This window comes from Carassius auratus, chromosome 22, assembly GCF_003368295.1.
Source record: "Carassius auratus strain Wakin chromosome 22, ASM336829v1, whole genome shotgun sequence".
NCBI classification, from domain to species: domain Eukaryota; kingdom Metazoa; phylum Chordata; class Actinopteri; order Cypriniformes; family Cyprinidae; genus Carassius; species Carassius auratus.
The window spans coordinates 29,507,935-29,528,189 of record NC_039264.1 but is presented as its reverse complement, the minus strand read 5'-3'; the positions used below and the strand labels follow the sequence as shown (position 1 = coordinate 29,528,189).

Sequence of the window (20,255 nt, the reverse complement as noted above, 5' to 3'; positions counted from 1 at the left end):
ACAGTATAAAAACCATTACGCCTATGGGATGAACCGACTTTCCACAAAAATAAACGTGTGTGTGTGTGTGTGTGTGCTTGCTGCTTCAACAAAACCATGCATGTGTGAGTTTTTTTTTTTTTTTTTTTCCTTCTATTTTCCATTCCTAATCTTTTATAATCATTTATATTTTAATCATTCAATGTATTCCTTCATTTTAATCTTTAATCATTCGATTTATTCATTGGTTTTGTTCTTTAACCATTCAATCATTTAAAGATGATTATAAATTTAACTCTTTGTGAATTATTATTTGTCACTGTTGCCTTTCCTTTGTATTACCTTTTAATGGGTGTGGTATGTGGTGTAAGGGTTACATTATTTACATGGTTTGTGGGAATTTAAAATAAACTGGGATAAAAGGAGTAAATGGTCATTATTTGTGTGTGTGTGTGTGTGTGTGTTATATAATGGTAAAAGAGGCAGAAACTGATCGTATAGGGAAAGCTCTGGCTTCGTGTGGATGTAGCTAGATTGGAGCTGCAGGACAGGAGACGGGTTAGGAGACCCCCGCACTAGGCACGTTATGAACATTTGTCATTTTTGCCACTTCCAACATACCGTCTCCAGTCTGTCGACCATCTGACCCTGTTTTTCATCACAAAAATCATCACCACACAGTTGGAGAAAAACTAAAAAAAATTGTGCATATATAACTACATTTTAACAGAGACCATCTGATCCTTCTAGTTTGAAATGCTACCCAGTCCATAAGTTCAGGTCAGTTCAGAGTCTATGCTGCTTTAAAAATAATAATAATATTCCCCACTTCTGAAGCTGTAATTATGAGTTTGCAAGGATGTAGGTTTGATTATCCGTGACATTTCTAACTTTTGCTATGTCAATAGAAGGGGTGATATTCATCAGGGTGAGTCAAATTATTGCCAAATGTTTGTATTATGTACAAATATATGACATATGCCCTCAACATCCATGACACAGGTGTAAGATGTTAGGAGGGGTTAAGTTTACAGTGCTATAAGACTGTTAGTGGATGTTTTTTTTTTATCCACCAGATGGCGACATTTATGAGTGAAGATTCGAGTCACACCACTGATTATGTATCTGTCGTATTTGTGTTATCTTCCCAGAGAACTTGAAAATATCAGTATTTTCAGATATGATATTTACACTCAGTGCAAATAATGATCCTATTTAGGATGAGTAAATCATGGTAGTTTTAATTTTTGGGTGAACTATAGCTTTGAGATGTCTGGAGGCCTCTTAAGTGCATCCTCATAAGTGACAAGGCCTTCCATGAATCAGATCTGTAGCATGGGAAATTTGGTGAAATATAGTACAAGGTAAAGTGTTCAAATATGTGCAGATATGGGTATATAAACAAACCTTGGAGAAACTAAAATCATGTTCTACTAAGATACTCTATTATGGCAACATCTCCAAGATGGAGTAGTTTATATTTTCACTATAAATCTGTACATTATCAACCATGGGATATCTGCTTGATACTATAAATAACAGTAAATCACATGCTGGGATTTCTCTTACAATTTCTAGCAGGCGTAATTGACAAACACAGGATATGCGTTATGAAAGCAGGATGTGAGAGGTGTGAAAACACGTTTGATGAAGCTTCATAGAAATACCTTCGCTTCTCATGCTTCGGCCATTATCATTGTTTATCTGCAGGATCTCAATCTGATTATATTAGGTTGTAGACATACAGTTAGCTGCGTTTTCCAAATTAGGTTTCACAGACTCAAAGTACAGTAGATGGTATTTTCATATTTCTCAATCACACAGTATGATCTCAGAGTTTGGTTTAAGATTGTTTAGCAAACAGCAAGATTTGATTCAGTGATTTATTCCACAGTAAAACTGTACTGTATAAAAAAGGAAATCAAAACATTGAGATTTATATTAGCAGATTTTAAAAAGAAGACAAAAGCAAACACACATGAACAACAAACATCCAGTAACAGACACATTCTCGCACACAAGCTGTTTGTCCAGCGGATCAAACCACATTTCTTTGCAGAAGTACGTCACAAGACCACAGCAGGTTTCGGTTTGACTCACAAATGGAGCTGCACAAGTGTTAAATGCATTCAGTGAATTACTTTCAGTTCACTGCGAGTGACCTCAGTACGTCTGATGTTTACAATATAAGTGGACTTAAAAGGGGGCTGATAAATAGGCATTAACATTTAACCCCAGAAGCGCCCACAAATAACCCGAGTTGTCTGTGTCCTTTTAAGCTTGTATGAAATCACTTGTGGTGTTTGTATATAGAGAGTTCATGAGCCCAGGACTGCTTGGATGTACTAGGTGTCAAACTCACACCTTCATACATCTCATCCTCCTCTTTAAGTTTCTGAAAGACAACACAAACACTCTCACAAGATGCACAGATAAAATCAATGAATACAATTAAAGGGATAGTTCACCCCCAAAAATAATAAACTCTGTGATCATTTACTTTAACTCAAGTAGTTCTGAACCTGTTTGAGTCCATTTCTTTTGTTGAATGTCAAATAGAAGAGTATTGGTAACAGTTATACTGTTATACTGGTTGATGGTAGCCATTAACCTCCACATGATTATTATTATTTTTTCTATACTATGGATGTGAATGGCTACCGGCAACTATTAGGTAACCCACATTTTGTTTGACAGACGCATGAACATCACAGGTTTAAAAATGACTTGAGAGTGAGTAAATGATGACAGAATTTTCATTTCTGGGTGTAATGTTATTCATTTAATTTTAGTATAGTAAAATTTTCATAATACTCCTCACTTTTGTGACCATGAAACGTTTTGGAAAACCATTTTTCAGTGTTTCTAGACCAATATATCATGTGTTTAACATAATAAACGTTGGGGTCCCTGTCACTCACTCTATATTTGTTTTGTTATGATAACTGGTTGACTGTAGATTCTCCCTCGTTGCATTGATTATGTATTGGTTCATATATTACTGTGAATATCACCTTGCTGTCTGGTACGAGAGCATGGTTAGTTGGTATGAGGTCTTGACTTCTCTGCTGTTCTTCTTTCCTGGGTCTGATGTCATAAACCAGCACAGCGACAGTAGCCACGCCCACCAGAGTGGAAACGACCAATCGGATCACAGCTTCAGTAGAACCACAGCAGTGGACAGATTCTGAAGGAAGGTAAGAACAACAAAGAGATAAAATTTTGTATTACAGTAAACACTATTCTGATCTCTGTAGCAAATATAATCAGGGGTGTGTATGAAGACAATGCAACTGCTTATGTTGTTTTAGTCAGGGAAATAAAAAATCAGCTCATTCGATCATTATTATCACTTCTGATATACCTGAACATGGTTGACAGAGCTGAGTGTTGTTGAGAAGTGTGGTCTGGTTTGTGAATGAATAAGCCACAACACATCTGTATAAATCATCCAGACACTCCACGTCCAGAGGTAGAGAGAGACTGATGCTGAGATCAGACACACTGATGCTGGACAATAAACTGTTTCCTTTGTACCAGGAGAGAGTCACATGACTCACATTCACCACTGAACACACCAGTGAACAATTCTGCTGTGATGAAGATGATGATGATGAGGGATTTTGTGAAGAGTTACTGCTGATGACAGGAACAGGCAGACGAGCTGAAAACATGAGACATAAATACTTTTCAATATCAGCACATTCTAATGTGTTTGATCTTTGTAATAACATCTTGTTGTTGTTTTTTTTGCAGGGATTTGTGCATTAAAGTGTTCTAAACAACACGTAAAAACGAGTGCAGCACAAATCAACTTAGGGGAGGGTTCACGTGTGATTCATGAAACGTTTGTATTCCGCCAATCACATCATACAAATGATCATACCTTTATAAAATATGACAGCTAACTAGGGCTGCACAATTAATCGAATTTGTAATCGCAATTACAATTACAGATGACACAATTATGTAATCGTTTAAAGGCACAATTACACAAAAAAAAAAGTTCACTTACATCATTCTGTGTGCATAAGATATGTTGTTGTTCTCTCTACAGATTATCTTAAGGGTTTTTTTCCCAATTGTTTGAATTTCTTTGTTTTAATATAACATAATACATGCATATATTTACTTTGGTTTGGTTTCTCAGAAAAAAATAAAAATAAAATAATAATAATAATTATATATATATATATAATATGATATTGAGGCTTAAAAAAAGAGTGGAAGGAAGAGTGTTTTCCGCTGGTTTATTTTGATATAACAATATGGCATGCAGTGGCTTCAAACAATGGCATAAAGCTATTAAAAAAATTATTCAATCTAAATTGTGTTAATCGTAATATATAATCGCAATTACAATTTCAAGGGAATAATCGACAATTATGATTTTTGTCATAATCGTGCAGCCCTACAGCTAACAAAAATTTTGATTTGAATATTACGCACCTAAAAATTCATGGTCTAGAAACCTTGCCCCTTGAGTTTACGACATAACAGCCAAAGAGAGGAAATGCTCTCATGAAAGAGAAAGTGAGTGTACTCCGAAATCACCAGTTGACCTTGTATAATTGCAAACCGTTATATTAGTACAGTAGTTGTTTACTCACCATAGACAGTAACACTGAATCTGTATATGATGCTCGCTCTGATCTGATAAAGTCCAGCGTCTGTGATCGTGGTGTCTGTGATGGTTAGAGATCCAGTCGTCTTGTCCAGTGTCAGTCTGTCAGTAATTGTGGAGAAGCTTCCAGTCCCTCGGTTGATGGCAGCTATGAGAGTGTTTTCAGATCCAAACCTCCACTGGATTACATCATCTGTCTGTAGTTCAGCATCAGGGTGTAGAGTGACCGAATCTCCCTCCATCACTGACACTGACTTCACTGGGGCTGTATCAGCAAACACACCTGGAGAACAGATGCATTTCCAGTTATTACTGACTTCTGAGTAAGGTGTTTTTTTTTCACACATGCATGTTTTAAAATGAGACCACTTTAAAAAACACAAGAATGATTTTTGTTTCCGAAAACAAAAACATGTAACGATATTATATTTATCTATACAGCTTGATAAGTCTTTGATGTACATTTGACATCATGTTCATACACTAGGCACCAAACGCACTGAATATTTCATTAATGTAAGATCACAATATGCCAGAATTAAAACCATAACATTTGCATCACTTACCAGCCAAATGGCACAAGCAAAAACAGCACGAGACAAACGAGTGAAACATCGCCCGAACTATTCTCACTCAGGATGTTTGCAGAGAAATGAGTCGTGGTTTAAAGGAAAGTGCTTTTACACTAACACACGAGTAATGACAACTTCAGACTAAACCTGGTGTGGGTTTGAGAGAGAGAGAGAGAGAGAGAGAGAGAGAGATGGGGAGGTTGGGTTTCTCATAAAGTGTGTGTGGATGATATAGAAATACATTTTTGGACTGGAGTGCATAATATTAGGTCTAGTAACACATGCTGCTGTTTATAATGTCTCAAACTCTAAACTAATATACAGTAACTTTTGCATTTATGTTATCAAACATATTTAACAGTAACACTGGTTACATTTCTGTCATGTGACTTCTAATCATCTCTCTACATTGTACCCTTAATTCACTTATTTCCACCATCTAATACATAATTTACATAAATATAGGCCTACTACAGTTTCATAAGTTCCTACTCCGGGTAGTCTGTTGATGGCTTAGTAAATTTACAAGCACACACAAGATGCATACAGTTAGTACAGGTCAAACCACAGTTGATGCAAATTTTATAGCATGCTCATTTTCAAATATGTAATGTATATATGAAACTACACTTGGTGTTATAATAGTATATTAGAGAAGGGGAGTGACAGTAGATTTGTCATCTTTCTCTTTTTTTAATGCCGTAATCTTGCTCTCTGATGTAATCTTATTTTTTATATATTTTTTTTGCCTATTTAAAAAATGCCTATTTTTTTATTATATTATATTATATTATATTATATTTGTATAACAAAACAACCCTTTTTATTTGTTACCACCTCATCCTAGTACATCTCTGCATCTCACTCTATTCTATTCATGCAATTTATTTATTTTCGATATATTTTCAATTCTTTCAAATTCTTTTAAGCTCATGCTACATGAGCGCCCACTAGTGACAAACTCTACCTTGATCAGCCGGAATCCGCCATGAAGCGGATTTAATGTTTGTTGGCTATTTATGACAGTTGTTGTTGATATCCGGTCTTCAGAGAATCTGGCTGAATCTGGTTTGGTGAAAATTTGGGATGAAAATTTAATCCAGTACTTTTTTTATGAAGGTTACTGTTTTTTTTTTTAAAAATTGTGTTGTGCTATGTGTTTTTTGTCTATTACATAACTGCCCGTAAAGAATGTGAATAATAACTGACGTTTGATTTAAAAGTCGGCTGTGTTCATCTTGAGCCATTGATTCCTCTGTCATAAAACTTCTGTCCAGCCCCAGAGGTTGGCCTGTATATATATATAACAAAGCATGCAGGAAACGGCCGCTTTTATCGTGTTTGTTTTGTGATCACGCATGTTCCAGTGACTTTTCTGATAACTTCTCTTTGTTGGTGAAATGATGTGGTTGCATGACGTCGCTCTGAGAGGTGTGTTTTAGTGTCGTGCAGCGGTGCTTCAAGCTCCACTGTGGAAACGCAGCACTATTCTGGCCTCGGTGCTCCTGGCCCGAGGCTATGAGCCCCCACCCGGCCCGCTTTAAGCCCTGGCTCGCAGTGGAAATGCGGCTGATAAGTACACGATTAAAAATGTATTGTATTTTTACAAGAAACTCCTGGCAACTAATTGCCGTGAATTTACAGCAAACAATATACAATAAATGTACTGTTGATTTAATACAACACAATTCTGTGTTTATACAGCAGTGTTGCTGTGATTACAGTAGCATAAATACAATAAAATGTTGTATTTTGTATTGTTGTCGTACAATCCTCAACAATGGTGACAATCCCGAAAAAAAATTGCAGCAATGCATGCTGGGAGCCATGAACATGTTTCGTATGCTGGCATGAAACATGTCACCATTGTTGTGTTTAATATGCCAAATGTTGATGTTTGTGAGTGTATAAATAACCTAAAACATGTTTTAATCAAAAAGTTAGCAAAAACAATATTTATTCACTGTTAAACATCAGTGTACGAACCACAAAAGTGTTTCAAATTGTTTATTTTTATATCATTTGGGTCAGTTAAACCATTTTAGTGTAGTCAGTTGGTTGTTATTAACACAGACTTGTTGATCTGCTTATATATGCAGAAATGTTTTCTGAAAACAACTGCAGAAAAAAGCATAGCAAACCCTGGTCTCTATGATGATGATCTCAAAAAACATTTTAATTAAGACATCAACATCTTAACCTCTGTGAATTCTCAATAAGAACTTCTGTAGATGCATGACAGAAATAAAATCATTCTGGTTAGTATTACTACAAGTGAAGCTGGTAATGCTGTTTGTGGAGTTGTTTATTCAGATCTTGAGACATTTAAAGTTCACCTAAGACTGTGGCTGAAGAAAGTTGTAGTTTGTGTTCTTATTTCTCTTTCTTTCTTGCTTGATCACAGCAGGTGTTTGAATGACTGAGAGAATGTTGCAGGAACATTTTACTAACCTTAAAATAACATTATACTAATATGGAAACTGGACCTTTTTATGTTCTTGGAATGTTACAAATCAACGTTCCTAGAATGTTGAATTTTTAAATCAAAATGAAGTTGAAAGAATGTTTGAGAAACATCATACCTTTTAAAAAGTTTCTTTTAACGTTAAGAAAACTGGACTTTTTATGTTAGAAAGAATATGTAAGTACCAGTTTTTACGCTATCCAACAATATTTTGTGGTGTCTGTAAAATAGGTAGGTAGGTGCCAAGAAGGTGGTTCAGGCGTTTACTAACTCCGCTTTTTTTCTTTATTTTATATTCGTACGTTATTCTTTCAGTATCAGACACTGGCACATCAAATAAATTCATCAGCAGTCGTTATAGACTTTATCCGTCGATCTTCTGTTTTGTTTTCCGTGAATCCCTGTTAGTCGCCGTAAGAGACTTCAACAGATCACAACAGAGCGGATTATTACAATTAATCTCTCCACAGATCATCCTCGTAAACTCCGATTTCATGGACGTCCTTAACAATATGAAGAGCATCTTTGTACTCCATTTTTTCATTGTCGGTAAGGTTTATGTTTGTTATTGTTTCGGTTTCATTCTGAGTGCGTGTAACGTTTGGTTTGATAAATGTCATTTTAATTTCTCTATTCCCAGTTTACAAAATAAATTAACGATGATAACTTATATTATGTAATGCAGCAAACAACATGGTCTAGTCTGTTTTTTTTTTTTTTATATATATATATATAATTGGGGATGTTTGTAACGCATTAGCTTCAACGTTTTTTATTATTATTTTTTATTTTATTATTATTATTTTTTTATTTATATATATATATATATATACAATGATAGTTTCGTTACTAATCGAAACCAATGCTGGAAACATTGTATCTTACCACTAAGATTTCTCATAAATAGCAGTTAAAGAGTTTAGCTACGAGTTTCCTTCTAAAACCTATTCACAAAGCTGCTGAGACAAACTTTTAGTAAGGAATAGAGCTGAGCTAAAGGGAGGGGTTTACCATAAAAAACATGTACGCAGTGTCCTTGACGTCACCCGCATATTTCTGAAGAGTGTTTTGGAGAGAGTGTGGGTCTGCTTCTGGTGTTTGGATTTTACTTCAATGTAATTTCCAGTCTCAAATGAAAGCCCACCTTCTAAAATACGAAATGTGCTATGATTGGTTAGTTTTTTTTTTTTTTTTTTTTTTTTTTTTTTTTATCAATTTTGTTGCTAAATTTAGCAACTTTTCAGATTAGCTTAGCAATTTTTCATGGAAAAAGCACCTTGCAAATTTTGATAAGTGACTCAACAATAATAGGCACCTGATTTCCATCTAAATGACACAAGGAAGGAAACCAATAGCAGTACACACATCATATGAATTAAGTTGCTATTTGCAATTGCTCAGTTTGATGATAATAATTGAATAATTGTTAATTTATGATACACCTTAGGTACACCTGGTACCTTCGATTGTTGATCGGCTGGTACACTGTGTGTCAACTGAGTGGTGCACTCTGCTAAGCCACTGGTCCCGAACCTCTCCCCAAACGTTACTTCTCGAGGAAGTTGTGTTCTAATGGTTAGACACTCTGATTTGTAACCCAAAGGTTGTGGGTTTGAGTCTTGGGCCAGCAGGGATTGTAGGTGGAGGGAGTGAATGTACATAGCACATAGTCAACTAAATGAATGTAACATGGCTAAAATGAATGCACTTTTGGAAGTTGAATGTTCGGGAAATATCATTTTGGATTTTTTTTTGTTTTTTTAATGTGATATTGTTGTTCATGCTCTTGTTCACGATTAAATTTTCTTTTTATTGCAGTAATTCATATAAAATATTAGTACTGAGATCAGTAAATTCAGAGGCTGTCATGTTTGGTTCAAACATGTTGTGTATTTTCAACAGTTTCAATGTTAATATTTTTTTTTTTTTAATTATTGATTAAATGGATTTATTGCATGGAAAAAAAAAACATTAGTGTCATTGATTTATTGATTTTTTTTTAGAAAAAGGTATAAAATTTGATAATTAATCTTTGAAAATCTAAATCTGAATTGGAATTTTAAACTATATTATAACCTAAAGGTAGGATGTGAAAGTTTGAAGCAGAAAATAGTGGTTTTCATCTTGCCACTCACTAACCACAGGGTGAAGTCATGGCCTAGTGGTTAGAGAGTTTGACTCATAACATTAAGGTTGTGGATTCGATTCTTGGGCCAGCAATACCACGACTTGAGCACTTTTTAATCTGTAGAATGACAGTTTATAATTGTTTCTGTTTAATTGTTGTTCCATTCAGCTGTTCCTTTTTTTCAGGTGTGTTTGATGAGTCCGTGTCAGTGAAGGAGGGAGAATCTGTCACTCTACACAGCGGTCTTACTGGAATAGAGACAGATGATGTGATACAGTGGAGGTTTGGCCCCCAAGGCACCCTCACAGCTCAAATCAACAGAGCAGCCAATGAGAGCATTACATATGATGATGTTCTTGAAGGGAGATTCAGAGGTAGATTGAAACTGGACAATCAAACTGGAGATCTTACCATTAGAAACATCAGAACTGAACACTCTGGACTTTATGAAGTAACCAGCAGCAAACATAGGTTAAACAAGATATTTAATATCAGTGGTGAGTATTATTTTAAACATTGTAATTAGCTTCTACTTTAGTGTTCATGTGCCTAAAAATGGCCATGAATAGCAGCATATCTGTAATGATTATTTAGTCGTAGAACTGTTTCTTTTTTACCTCACACAGGTGTTGCAGTACCTATTATTGTTTGTTCTCCAGTTGTGCCTGTAGATGACGTGAAGTCGGTGTCAGTGCTGGTGGGAGATTCAGTCACTCTACACACAGATCTTACTGAAATACAGAGAGATGATGAAATACAGTGGAAGTATGGACAGCAGAAATCTCCTGTAGCTGAAATCAATAGAAAGGCTAGAAAAATCTCTACATATGATGGACCTGATGGGAGATTTAGACACAATCTACAGCTGGACCATTGTACTGGATCTCTGACCATCAGGAACATTGGAATCAGTCACTCTGGACTCTATGAAGTGGACATCAGTACCAGCAGTAGCAAACACACCATACACAAGTCATTCATTGTCATGGTCAGCGGTGAGAAGCTTGTGTATTTCATGTTTTTGAAACTGACAGTAATAACAAAGTCACCTGCCATAGTATTTAATTCCCTATTGTAACTGATATCTTGCTTCTCAAACAAGAAAAACGATACAGAATTATCCTTTCCTACAAAATGTGCTTTGTTTGTGCTTTGATGCTGTCAGATATTGAAAATGCAATATTGTTTGTTACCACAGGTGAAATTAAGTCCGAGACAGTGAAGGAGGGAGAATCAGTCACTCTACGGACTGGTTTTACTGAAGTACAGATTTATGATTCCATGACATGGATGTTTGGGGACACTGTCCTTGCTGTAATCAATAAAGGAGCTCAGCTTTATGATGATGATGAAAGATTCAAAGACAAGCTGCAGCTTGACAATCAAACTGGATCTCTGACCATAACAAAATGCACAATCCCAAACTCTGGACTCTATGAACTGAAGATCCACAGAAACAGACAAAATGTATTCCAGAGATTCAGTGTTACTTTCAGTGGTGAGTCAGTCTTTTGACTGTGAAACATATTATTTTGAATAGTCAAACATAACTTCAAATTGTTTTATGTTTCTTTATTGTTTGTTTCACTTTATTAAAATTAATAGTTTTATTAAATGATGCTATTGATTAAAGTTGAGGTTGCACTTTATTTTACAGTATGTGTACTAACATGTACTTATAGTGTACTTATAGTGTATTTATCTAAGAAAGTTCTGATAATACAAGGTAACTACATGGGGTAGGGTTAGGTTTAGGGCTAGGTTCAGGGTTAGTACCTAGTTATTACATAGTTAATGTAATTACTATAATAAGTACATAGTACTACATGGGGTAGGGTTAGGTTTAGGGGTAGGTTCAGGGTTAGTACATAGTTATTACATAGTTATTGTAATTACTATAATAAGTTCATAGTACTACATGGGGTAGGGTTAGGTTTAGGGGTAGGTTCAGGGTTAGTACATAGTTATTACATAGTTATTGTAATTACTATAATAAGTACATAGTATGTACATGAGGAACAGGACTGTAGAATAAAGTGCTACCAAAGTTGATTACACTTATGTTCTCACCAATATTGTGAGTATTTGTATTTCTTTTATTTATTAATTTTATATTAGTGTGTATAATCTTTTCAGTTAGCCCCTATAGCTAAGACAGTAAAAAACAACTAATGCACTAATGCACTGATCATTTGTGTCAGTTATCTATGAACATGTCGACGAGAGCCTGTAGCGTGTAGTAAGATTTAACATCTGTAATCTGCAGTTACTGCTTTTAAGGTTGTTTCCCTCAAACAATACAAAAAAGAAGATAAACGTAATATCTGAAATTGCATTAAAGGGTGATTTAGGATTGACATAAAACAGAAACAGATTCATGTAAACTAAGTTTTAGCCAAATGCAAGTGTTATAGTCAGATTTATTGATTCCCACTAATGACTGTCTCTCTTTGTCTTCACAGTACCAGGTTCATCAGACAAAACAACGTGGATAGTTAGTACTATTCTGCTGGTGTTTGGAGCTGCAGCTGCAGCTGCTTGTGTGATTTACTGTATCTGCCTAAAACGTAAAGTAAATCATATTACAGCTAATACAAGCAAGGGTAAGGCAATTGGCTTTTTTCTGAATTATATGGAAATTTAAAGGTGTAAATATGTTTATATTATGTGGCCAGTTGCATAGACTTCTTAGATTAGTCTTGTAAGCTATTCATATAATTTTTTCTTCAAGAATGGTCAAAACAATTCTAACATCAGTTAAATAAGGTAACTGTCTTATTTGGATCTGATTATTGTTAGTTGGTCAGAGTAGTTCTCAAGGCTCAGTCTTCACTTACCAGCCAGTTTTATAGGTTTGCACCAGCCATTCATAAGTTAGTACCTAAATTAGATCATAAAGTCCGTTGTAGATGCTTAGAAACAACTAAACTAGTTTGTAACTACCTCTGCCCCATTTGTTCTTAAAATAGCTGGCAGGTCCTAAAGTAGCCATATTATATGGCCATAGCCATATAATAAGATTTCAATCAGGACCATTTCCGTCATGTATATTTATGACAATTATAATTGCATACAGTTAGTGTTGGCGGTATGGTTATGTTTTGGGCAACACTCTACACGCCTGTCCATGCAGCCATGCTTGGACAGAGCAGGGAGAGCAGCAAGACAAACATACATACAGGGATACATATATAATTTCAATTCACAATTACAATTACGTGAGTTGTAAACAAAATGTGATAGAGGCTGCTTCCAATGAAAAGACTATAAAGAAAGAACAAGTTAGATCGGATTACAGGTTCAATTGGTGGAGTTGGGGTTGGAGCAGGGAGTTGATTGCAAGAGGTAGGGCTGTGCAAAAAATCGAATGTGATTTTCATGCATATCTCATCAGTAAAGACGCTCCTGTAATTAGAAGTATATCTCCAGCATGTGCGTTCAGATCGGGGTTGCCAGGTTTTCTCAACAAATCCTGCCCTGTTGCTTCTCAAAACTAGTCCAAAACTAGTCCGCAATTCCAAGAGGTTCCCAGAAAAAAAAAAATTTGCTTCCCGGGTTTAAAATATACGTTTTGTTTTTTGGCATGGTTGTCTTGGTAAAATTCACATTTTAGGGGCTAAATATCACGTTATTGGTATTGGGATTGCTTCAAACCGCGGACATGAAAAACAACCGCAGACTTGGCAACACTGGTTCAGGTGGAGCGGCAGTTACTACACAGAGCCGTAGTCTACCGACAACTAACACAAAATCGCTTTCAAAATCGACAAAGAATCGCCTGCGATTTTAACATCGATTTTGTGTAGATTGTCAGTGAATTACGACTCGATGCCAACCAGTGTTGCCAAGTCTGAGGTGGTTGTTTTTCATGTCCGCGGGTCACAGCGACCCCAATACAAATAACGTGATATTTAGCCCCTAAAATGCGATTTTACCAAGGCAACCCTGTTAAAAAAACGTATATTTTAACCCCGGGAAGCAATTTTTTATCGGGAAACCTCCTGGAAACACAATTGGGCTAGTTTTGGACTATTTTTGAGAAGCAACTGGGCAGGATTTGTTGTGAAAACCTGGCAACCCTGATCTGAACGCACGTGCTGGAGTTATACTTCTAATTACAGGAACGTCTTTACTGATGAGATGTGCATGAAGATCACATTAGATTTTTTGCACAGCCCTAGCAAGCAGCAATGCGATTGAAGAGACACTGAAGAATGGGAATTTAAAAAGACCGCAGGTGATAGGTGTCAAGACTGGATTGGTACACGTCAGGAACAGCTGACTGTCAGCTGATGCCACACGACTAACGTGGCCTGACTGAACTAACGCGATGCTCGATGTTTATGATTAAAGATCCAACATCAGCCTTGAAATATGTTTAAATGCTGCGAATTTCAATTTATCCTTGATTGTTGCTTCGTTTTCCTCATGTGATTAATGATAAATAAGCTTTTCTAAAAAAAATGATACTACTTTAACGTGAATGACATTCAGAAACTGTATTTGAAATTAATAATGAACAATAAAAAAGATACAGATAAGATTTTATTTAACACACACAATACGGAGCGATGAGCACAGAAGTGCGCTGTGTAGATTATGTTCTTGCTGAAGAGCCACTAACAAAGTAATCAAAGTCACATAATGTTCTCTATCAACATTTAACAAGTCTAAATGACAGCATTATTATACTGTATATGTATGAAGTACTAAAGTATTTTTGACTTTTTAATGTGATTCATTCAGTTTGCCATTTTGTTCAAATATTTAAGGTCAGATGCATCCATAAATATTTAGTTTATATGTAGAATTGCTAAATTTAATGGTGTAATGCAAGAATAATTTGTAGTGCATAACTTGGAGTTTAGTGCCCCTTTATATCAAAATTAAACTAAGTTGTAACTTATGCACAGCTGGTGCAGCCGACCTCTGGCCACAGGTTTCAAACACCAAACTGTTGTGTGTGTGTGTGTGTGTGTGTGCTTTATGACTGTCATGTTGAAGCTGGTATGGTTCTAGCTGGTCTTTTGGCTGCATGGTTTAGAGTGATCTTGGCCACTTTGGGGCTGATTATGAATTGAGCCAACTTTTTTTTTGTTTTCTTTTTTTTTAGAAGGGCCGCTCAGCCGTCAGGACAAAGAGAATGGGACTTTGGATGCCCTTTTTCCAAAAGGCGGTAAGATCCTTTAGGGTTTTCAAGTAATGTCTGTAACAAACTTTGGTTAAAATTGGACTATCTACTTAGTAGCAGTAGAAACTGACTGCAGATTGAGGTAGCTCGCTGGATGAAACTTTCAGACGCAAACAGCCCATAACAAACTGGATGCGTGTTTCTTTATAGCTTTTCCTAGCTGGCAGAAACAAACAAACAAACAAAATTCTTCCAATGTCCCCTTTAAACAATAAGAAACGCAGAGCAATGGCTTCAGGACATCCCAAAGTCTTAGATTATGAATATTCATGAAGTGTCAGAATGTTTTATTTATATAGTGTTTTGCTGTGAGTATGAATGTAATTTAGTGTACAGAGGGTTTATTAATCAGTCGCTGATTAATAATCGTAAGTGCAGAGGCATTGTGTGCGCCGTGTAAATATGATGATTACAGTCATTTTCGACTAACTGCTAACATGCATTTACTCATCTTACTTGCACAAAACAGGTTCAGCATTCCCCAAAATGAATATTGGACAAACCTGTAATATTTAAATGTTAAATAACAAGAATTTTATTTATTTTATTAACCTGATGTCTTTGCTGCTTGCCTTCAGTGGTCCAGTTCAACCATAGTACAGTTATAAGCAAAAATGACTTTAACTAAACATCACATGTTTAAACATGTTTTATTTATGTTGAACTTCTTTTGCATCCTCTTCGTTATGCAATCCAGAACAGATGCAAAGCTGAAAGTTTTGTTTGAGCTTTTTGAATTTACATTTCCTATTCATTTAAGTTTTTGGTGTGAAAGGGCTTTTACATTTGCCAACAAACAAACAAGCCCAGACCAGATGAGAAAGTTTAATGCAAAAGTAATTATTTTACATAAAACAATAACATAATTACTTATTTAGGGAGTAACACGATATTGTAATGCATTACTTTTAAAATGAACTTTTCCCAGCACTGAGTAAATCCATTCATTATTCCTCTCATGTGGACTCATGGGATAGTAAAGTATTCATCATATGCACACTTAAAAGTCTCATAAGGAGTAATGGACATCCTTTGGAAAATTTTGTCTAAACTTTTTATATGAGTATTGAGAATTTGGACCTACTACTTTTGCCTATACTATATATTATGGAAGTATACTTTAATAAGTATGCTTTTAATAACAAATGATGTGCAGGGAACACTTATGTGTTATTTGGAGTTACCTAACACATGCAATACTGATGAAACTCACACATGAAAATCTAAAAACATATATGAAATAAAGAGTCTAGAGTACATCAAAATAAAACCAGTAAACTAGTACAGACTCTACAAAAAAAAAAAAAAAAAAAAAAAAGAAAACGGTCAAAATGTAAATGAAGTAAAAAAAAAAAAAAAAAAAAAAGTGAAAATATTTATCTGATCTTAAACCAAATTTACATAAACAGTTACGTCTAACAGATTAGTGAATTAATGCTGTGTTTATTACAGTAACTGATCATACATGAATACAAAACTATGATTATTCTAACACAGACCACAACACACATGGGAACTGAGCTGTTTGACTTGTATAAAATATTTATGGTTACATTTACATTCATATAATGAGATGCTAAGTTAATTTGGGTTATTGAGCATTGCAAATGCTGCTTTTTAATATGGTTTGTTTTCTTGCTCTTAATTCTGCTTTGTATTTTCCTGTTTCTGTGTTGCTGTGACAGATGGAATAAAGTCAGTGTCAGTGATGGAGGAAGAATCTGTCACACTGAACACTGATGCTGAACTACAGACAGGTGATGAGGTTCTGTGGATGTTTGGAGACAAAGACACTGTCATAGCTAAAACCAAAGGAGGGACCAGAGAGACCACCACATCTAATGGACCAGATGGGAGATTCAGAAACAGACTGAAGCTGGATCATCAAACTGGATCTCTGACTATCACAAACACCAAGACTGAACACACGGGAGAATATAAACTAAAGATCACCAGAAGTGGAAATGTCTCATTGAAGTTATTCAGTGTTACTCTTTCAAATGAATAATGATTTCATTTTAGATTATAGATCAGGGTTGCTTGTTCTTTTTCCACAGAGACCTAGCTTCGGTTTAGTTTAGTCCGACCCTAATCAGTGGTGGCTTTAAACCATTTTTTAGCCAGTAAAGATACTGGTTTGGCACTTATTTTGGCCACCACTGTAGAACAAACGTTTTTTAATGGTTGCAAGGTAAGAAAAAGTTAGCTAATCCAAATGCAGCACATGATAGACACTATTCAATTTGGAACACAGCAGATGAGCACAGGGCTCGCAAACCTCAGTTCTGGAGAGCCACAGTCCTGCAGAGTTCAGCTCCAATACACCTGAACAAGGTCTGAAGGGTTACTACAAAGCTACAGGCCGGTGAGGTTTTATGAAGTTAAAGCTCATGTTTACAGGACTGAAGTTCACCACACATGTACCAGCAGATTAATGTAATTTCTGTGTCTCTGTATTTGTAAATAGTTTATTGTGTGTACAAGTATAGAAGAGGAAAGGCGTTTGTTGTCTTCAGTGCATTACAGTTGAGAACCTTCCACTGTCTTACTGTTACATTGTCAAGAGCAGTTACGGTATGGACTATTTTCACAGGATTGTGATGAATCATTTCAACAGTCAAGTTTTTTAAATATTTTAATTTGAAAAATAATAATAATCTGTGTTCATTTCTAAAACAAAACTTTTTATTTATTTTTTTACATTTTTTTTTTTAAAGGTACATTTGCCAGTACATGATTCATCAACACATCTGTAATGCATTAATAATATTTTCAGTATTTTTCAACACTATCATACATAAACTTTATTGTGTAATGTTACAACATGTGTTGGTTTAGTTAAAACTAGCTTAAAGAAAGCAATATGTTACTGTTGTTCGTAATGAATTTATATCTGGGAGGATTTTTCAGTCATTTGTGTTTTACATTTGACTTTTGATTAATTTAAAAACAAAAAAGCACACGCACATTATGCACATGTTGGTTTGAGACTATTTTTCTGAGATTTATTTGATGGAGTTTGCCATTGAGACATCAATTAAGGGCTATAAAATGCTCTTTTAAATGTTTTCAGAAAAGTAATTTTAGTGTTGGAGCTTAAAATACAGTCACATGCTAAACTCCTCAAATATAATCATAATCTAGAAAGTGTGGCACCAGCAATAGCAAGGTCATGTGTTAGATTTTCAGGAAAAGCAAGAACTGGTAAAAATGTGAATGTGTACATTGGATGCAGTGTAAGTCACTTTGGATAAAAGCATCCCCAAATATGTAAATGTAATGTCATGTTAATGTAAATATCAATACAGAAACTTTAAGCACTTAGAATGTTTAGAAATGAGTTTCATGAGTCATTTCTGTGTTATAGCTAAAATATTGTCAAGACTGTATGGCAAATCGTTGTATATTCATGTGATATTAAAAAGCTGGAATATTGGAGTATTTTTGTCATTTTTTTATAAAAAAAAAAAAAGGTGAACTCCTGGTTAGAACAAAATACACATCCTTCTAGTGCAAGCGATCTCAAAGGGTTCTGGGAACCCTGATGGTCTGTGACTCAGAGTCAGGAGATCTGCAAAATAATATTAGGTTTGTATGATGTGGAAAGTGTGGCATCCTGTCATTAAATAAAATAGAATTTAGCAAATCTTGGTGTTAGTAAAAGTACACACCCTTCCAGATGTTTCTGTCTGTTCATTGTTTGAGTGTGAGTGATCTCATCTGTCCTTCCTCTCCCCTTGTGTTTTCACCCCTCTCTGTTCTCTGTTCTTGTATCTCTTTATGTCAGTGTTTAGTTTAGGGTTAAGTGTGTCATTAACTGAACGTTGAAGAGTCCCACTGCCAGTTTTATTCCTTATATGTCCAGTATTTCCCGATCATATATGTGCCTTATATAACTTGTTGTTTTGGCTCTTATACAGCACATACAGTATGTAATCTGTATCTTATTGGTTGAAAGGGCTGTACCACCCTTATTATATCATTATATATACCCCGTTGTAAAACATTAAACATTTGAAGTGAAGGTATAGTTAGATGTTGTGTCTGTTGTGCCTTTTCTTCCCAAGGGCCGTGAACACTTTTGGAGGACTGAGAAAACTTTGATGGCGACGAAAAAGAATGGGATAATTTTCCTTTTTACTAATTAACACTTGGATAAATGATTCAAAGTAGCGTGGTACAGGTGACGAAATCACTATATGTGACATTTAGTTGTCACTGGATATTGGTAGGAACATGTCATAAATGTCATAATAAAGCCCTTAATAAACATAATGCTATTGATTTAGAAATACCTTTGGATAAAACTGAAATGAGTCCAACATAAAAGCATGAACAGTAATCAGGTAGAGCTGTTTCAATATGCCTCAAACATTGAAGAAAACCATGAAAAATTATGAAACAATTGACATAAATGGTTTCTATGCCACCAAATGGCTTTCTTTAAACAGGCATCACCTTTATGGGACATGTAGTGGCACGCTACATTATATGAGTGTGTGTGTGTGTGTGTGTGAGAGAGAGAGAGAGAGAGAGAGAGATCTTCATAGCCTTTTCACTCAAAGAGTAACACTGAAGACCAATTATTAGACCATGTACTGTACACATGGTACTGCTAAAAAAAACTGTAATTTCCTTATAAACAATGAATAACCATTTACATGCATTCCACTTACAAAATACATTTGACACTTTTCACAAACTGTATGGAGATCTTAAAGGTCTCTTTCCAGTTGACATCTTGAAATTGTGATCTCCAAAAAACCAATGGTTAAAGGAACACTGAAGATTTGGCAAATCGTTCTAAGATAATCATTATTCATTGTTTTTCCTTTTATATAAACAAATTAATTGCATTAAATGAGCTAAGTTTCCTGTATTTACCAAACCTTTTTTAGAACAGACATCAGTCATATGGGTCAATTTTAGTCTTGCCCACCATGGCATGGTTATGCAGTATTTGCATTGGAATTTTTGTGAGCAAGGGATTTTCTGACATGTATAAATGCAGAATAACAGCATATTGGGGAATGAATGCTCACGAATCCTCTCATAACAAACAAAGAATAGCATGTGTAAATAACAGAGTAACAATTATTTTGCGCAGCACTTTGAATGCACAAAAATTAAAGGTTTTGTTTAATTCATTGGAATACAATATTAATGTTTTGCCTTCATTTGATTACCAGATTTTTTTTTTAAAAACACAACACAGAATAATAATAATAAAAAAAAAAATACATAAAAGAAAAAGATCATTTCATAGGGCCCTATTATTGTATATATAAAAATAATAA

General features: G+C 35.1%; 2 protein-coding genes across 2 annotated transcripts; one reads left to right on the top strand and one right to left on the bottom strand.

Annotated features, from left to right (window-relative positions):
- LOC113040294 (uncharacterized) lies at nucleotides 1-7,312 on the bottom strand. The gene is made up of 5 exons (XM_026198638.1): nucleotides 5,170-7,312; nucleotides 4,590-4,886; nucleotides 3,344-3,643; nucleotides 2,994-3,166; nucleotides 1-2,374 (listed from the first exon to the last, which is right to left on the bottom strand). Exons 1-5 carry the CDS (start codon nucleotides 5,216-5,218, stop codon nucleotides 2,270-2,272), a joined length of 924 nt encoding a protein of 307 aa, XP_026054423.1. The 5' UTR covers nucleotides 5,219-7,312; the 3' UTR covers nucleotides 1-2,269.
- Nucleotides 7,313-7,944: 632 nt separating this feature from the next.
- Nucleotides 7,945-17,876, top strand: LOC113040291 (uncharacterized). Its single transcript, XM_026198637.1, has 7 exons — nucleotides 7,945-8,188; nucleotides 9,953-10,264; nucleotides 10,394-10,762; nucleotides 10,966-11,265; nucleotides 12,230-12,370; nucleotides 14,881-14,943; nucleotides 16,644-17,876. Exons 1-7 carry the CDS (start codon nucleotides 8,134-8,136, stop codon nucleotides 16,964-16,966), a joined length of 1,563 nt encoding a protein of 520 aa, XP_026054422.1. The 5' UTR covers nucleotides 7,945-8,133; the 3' UTR covers nucleotides 16,967-17,876.
- The last annotated feature ends 2,379 nt before the right edge of the window (nucleotides 17,877-20,255 follow it).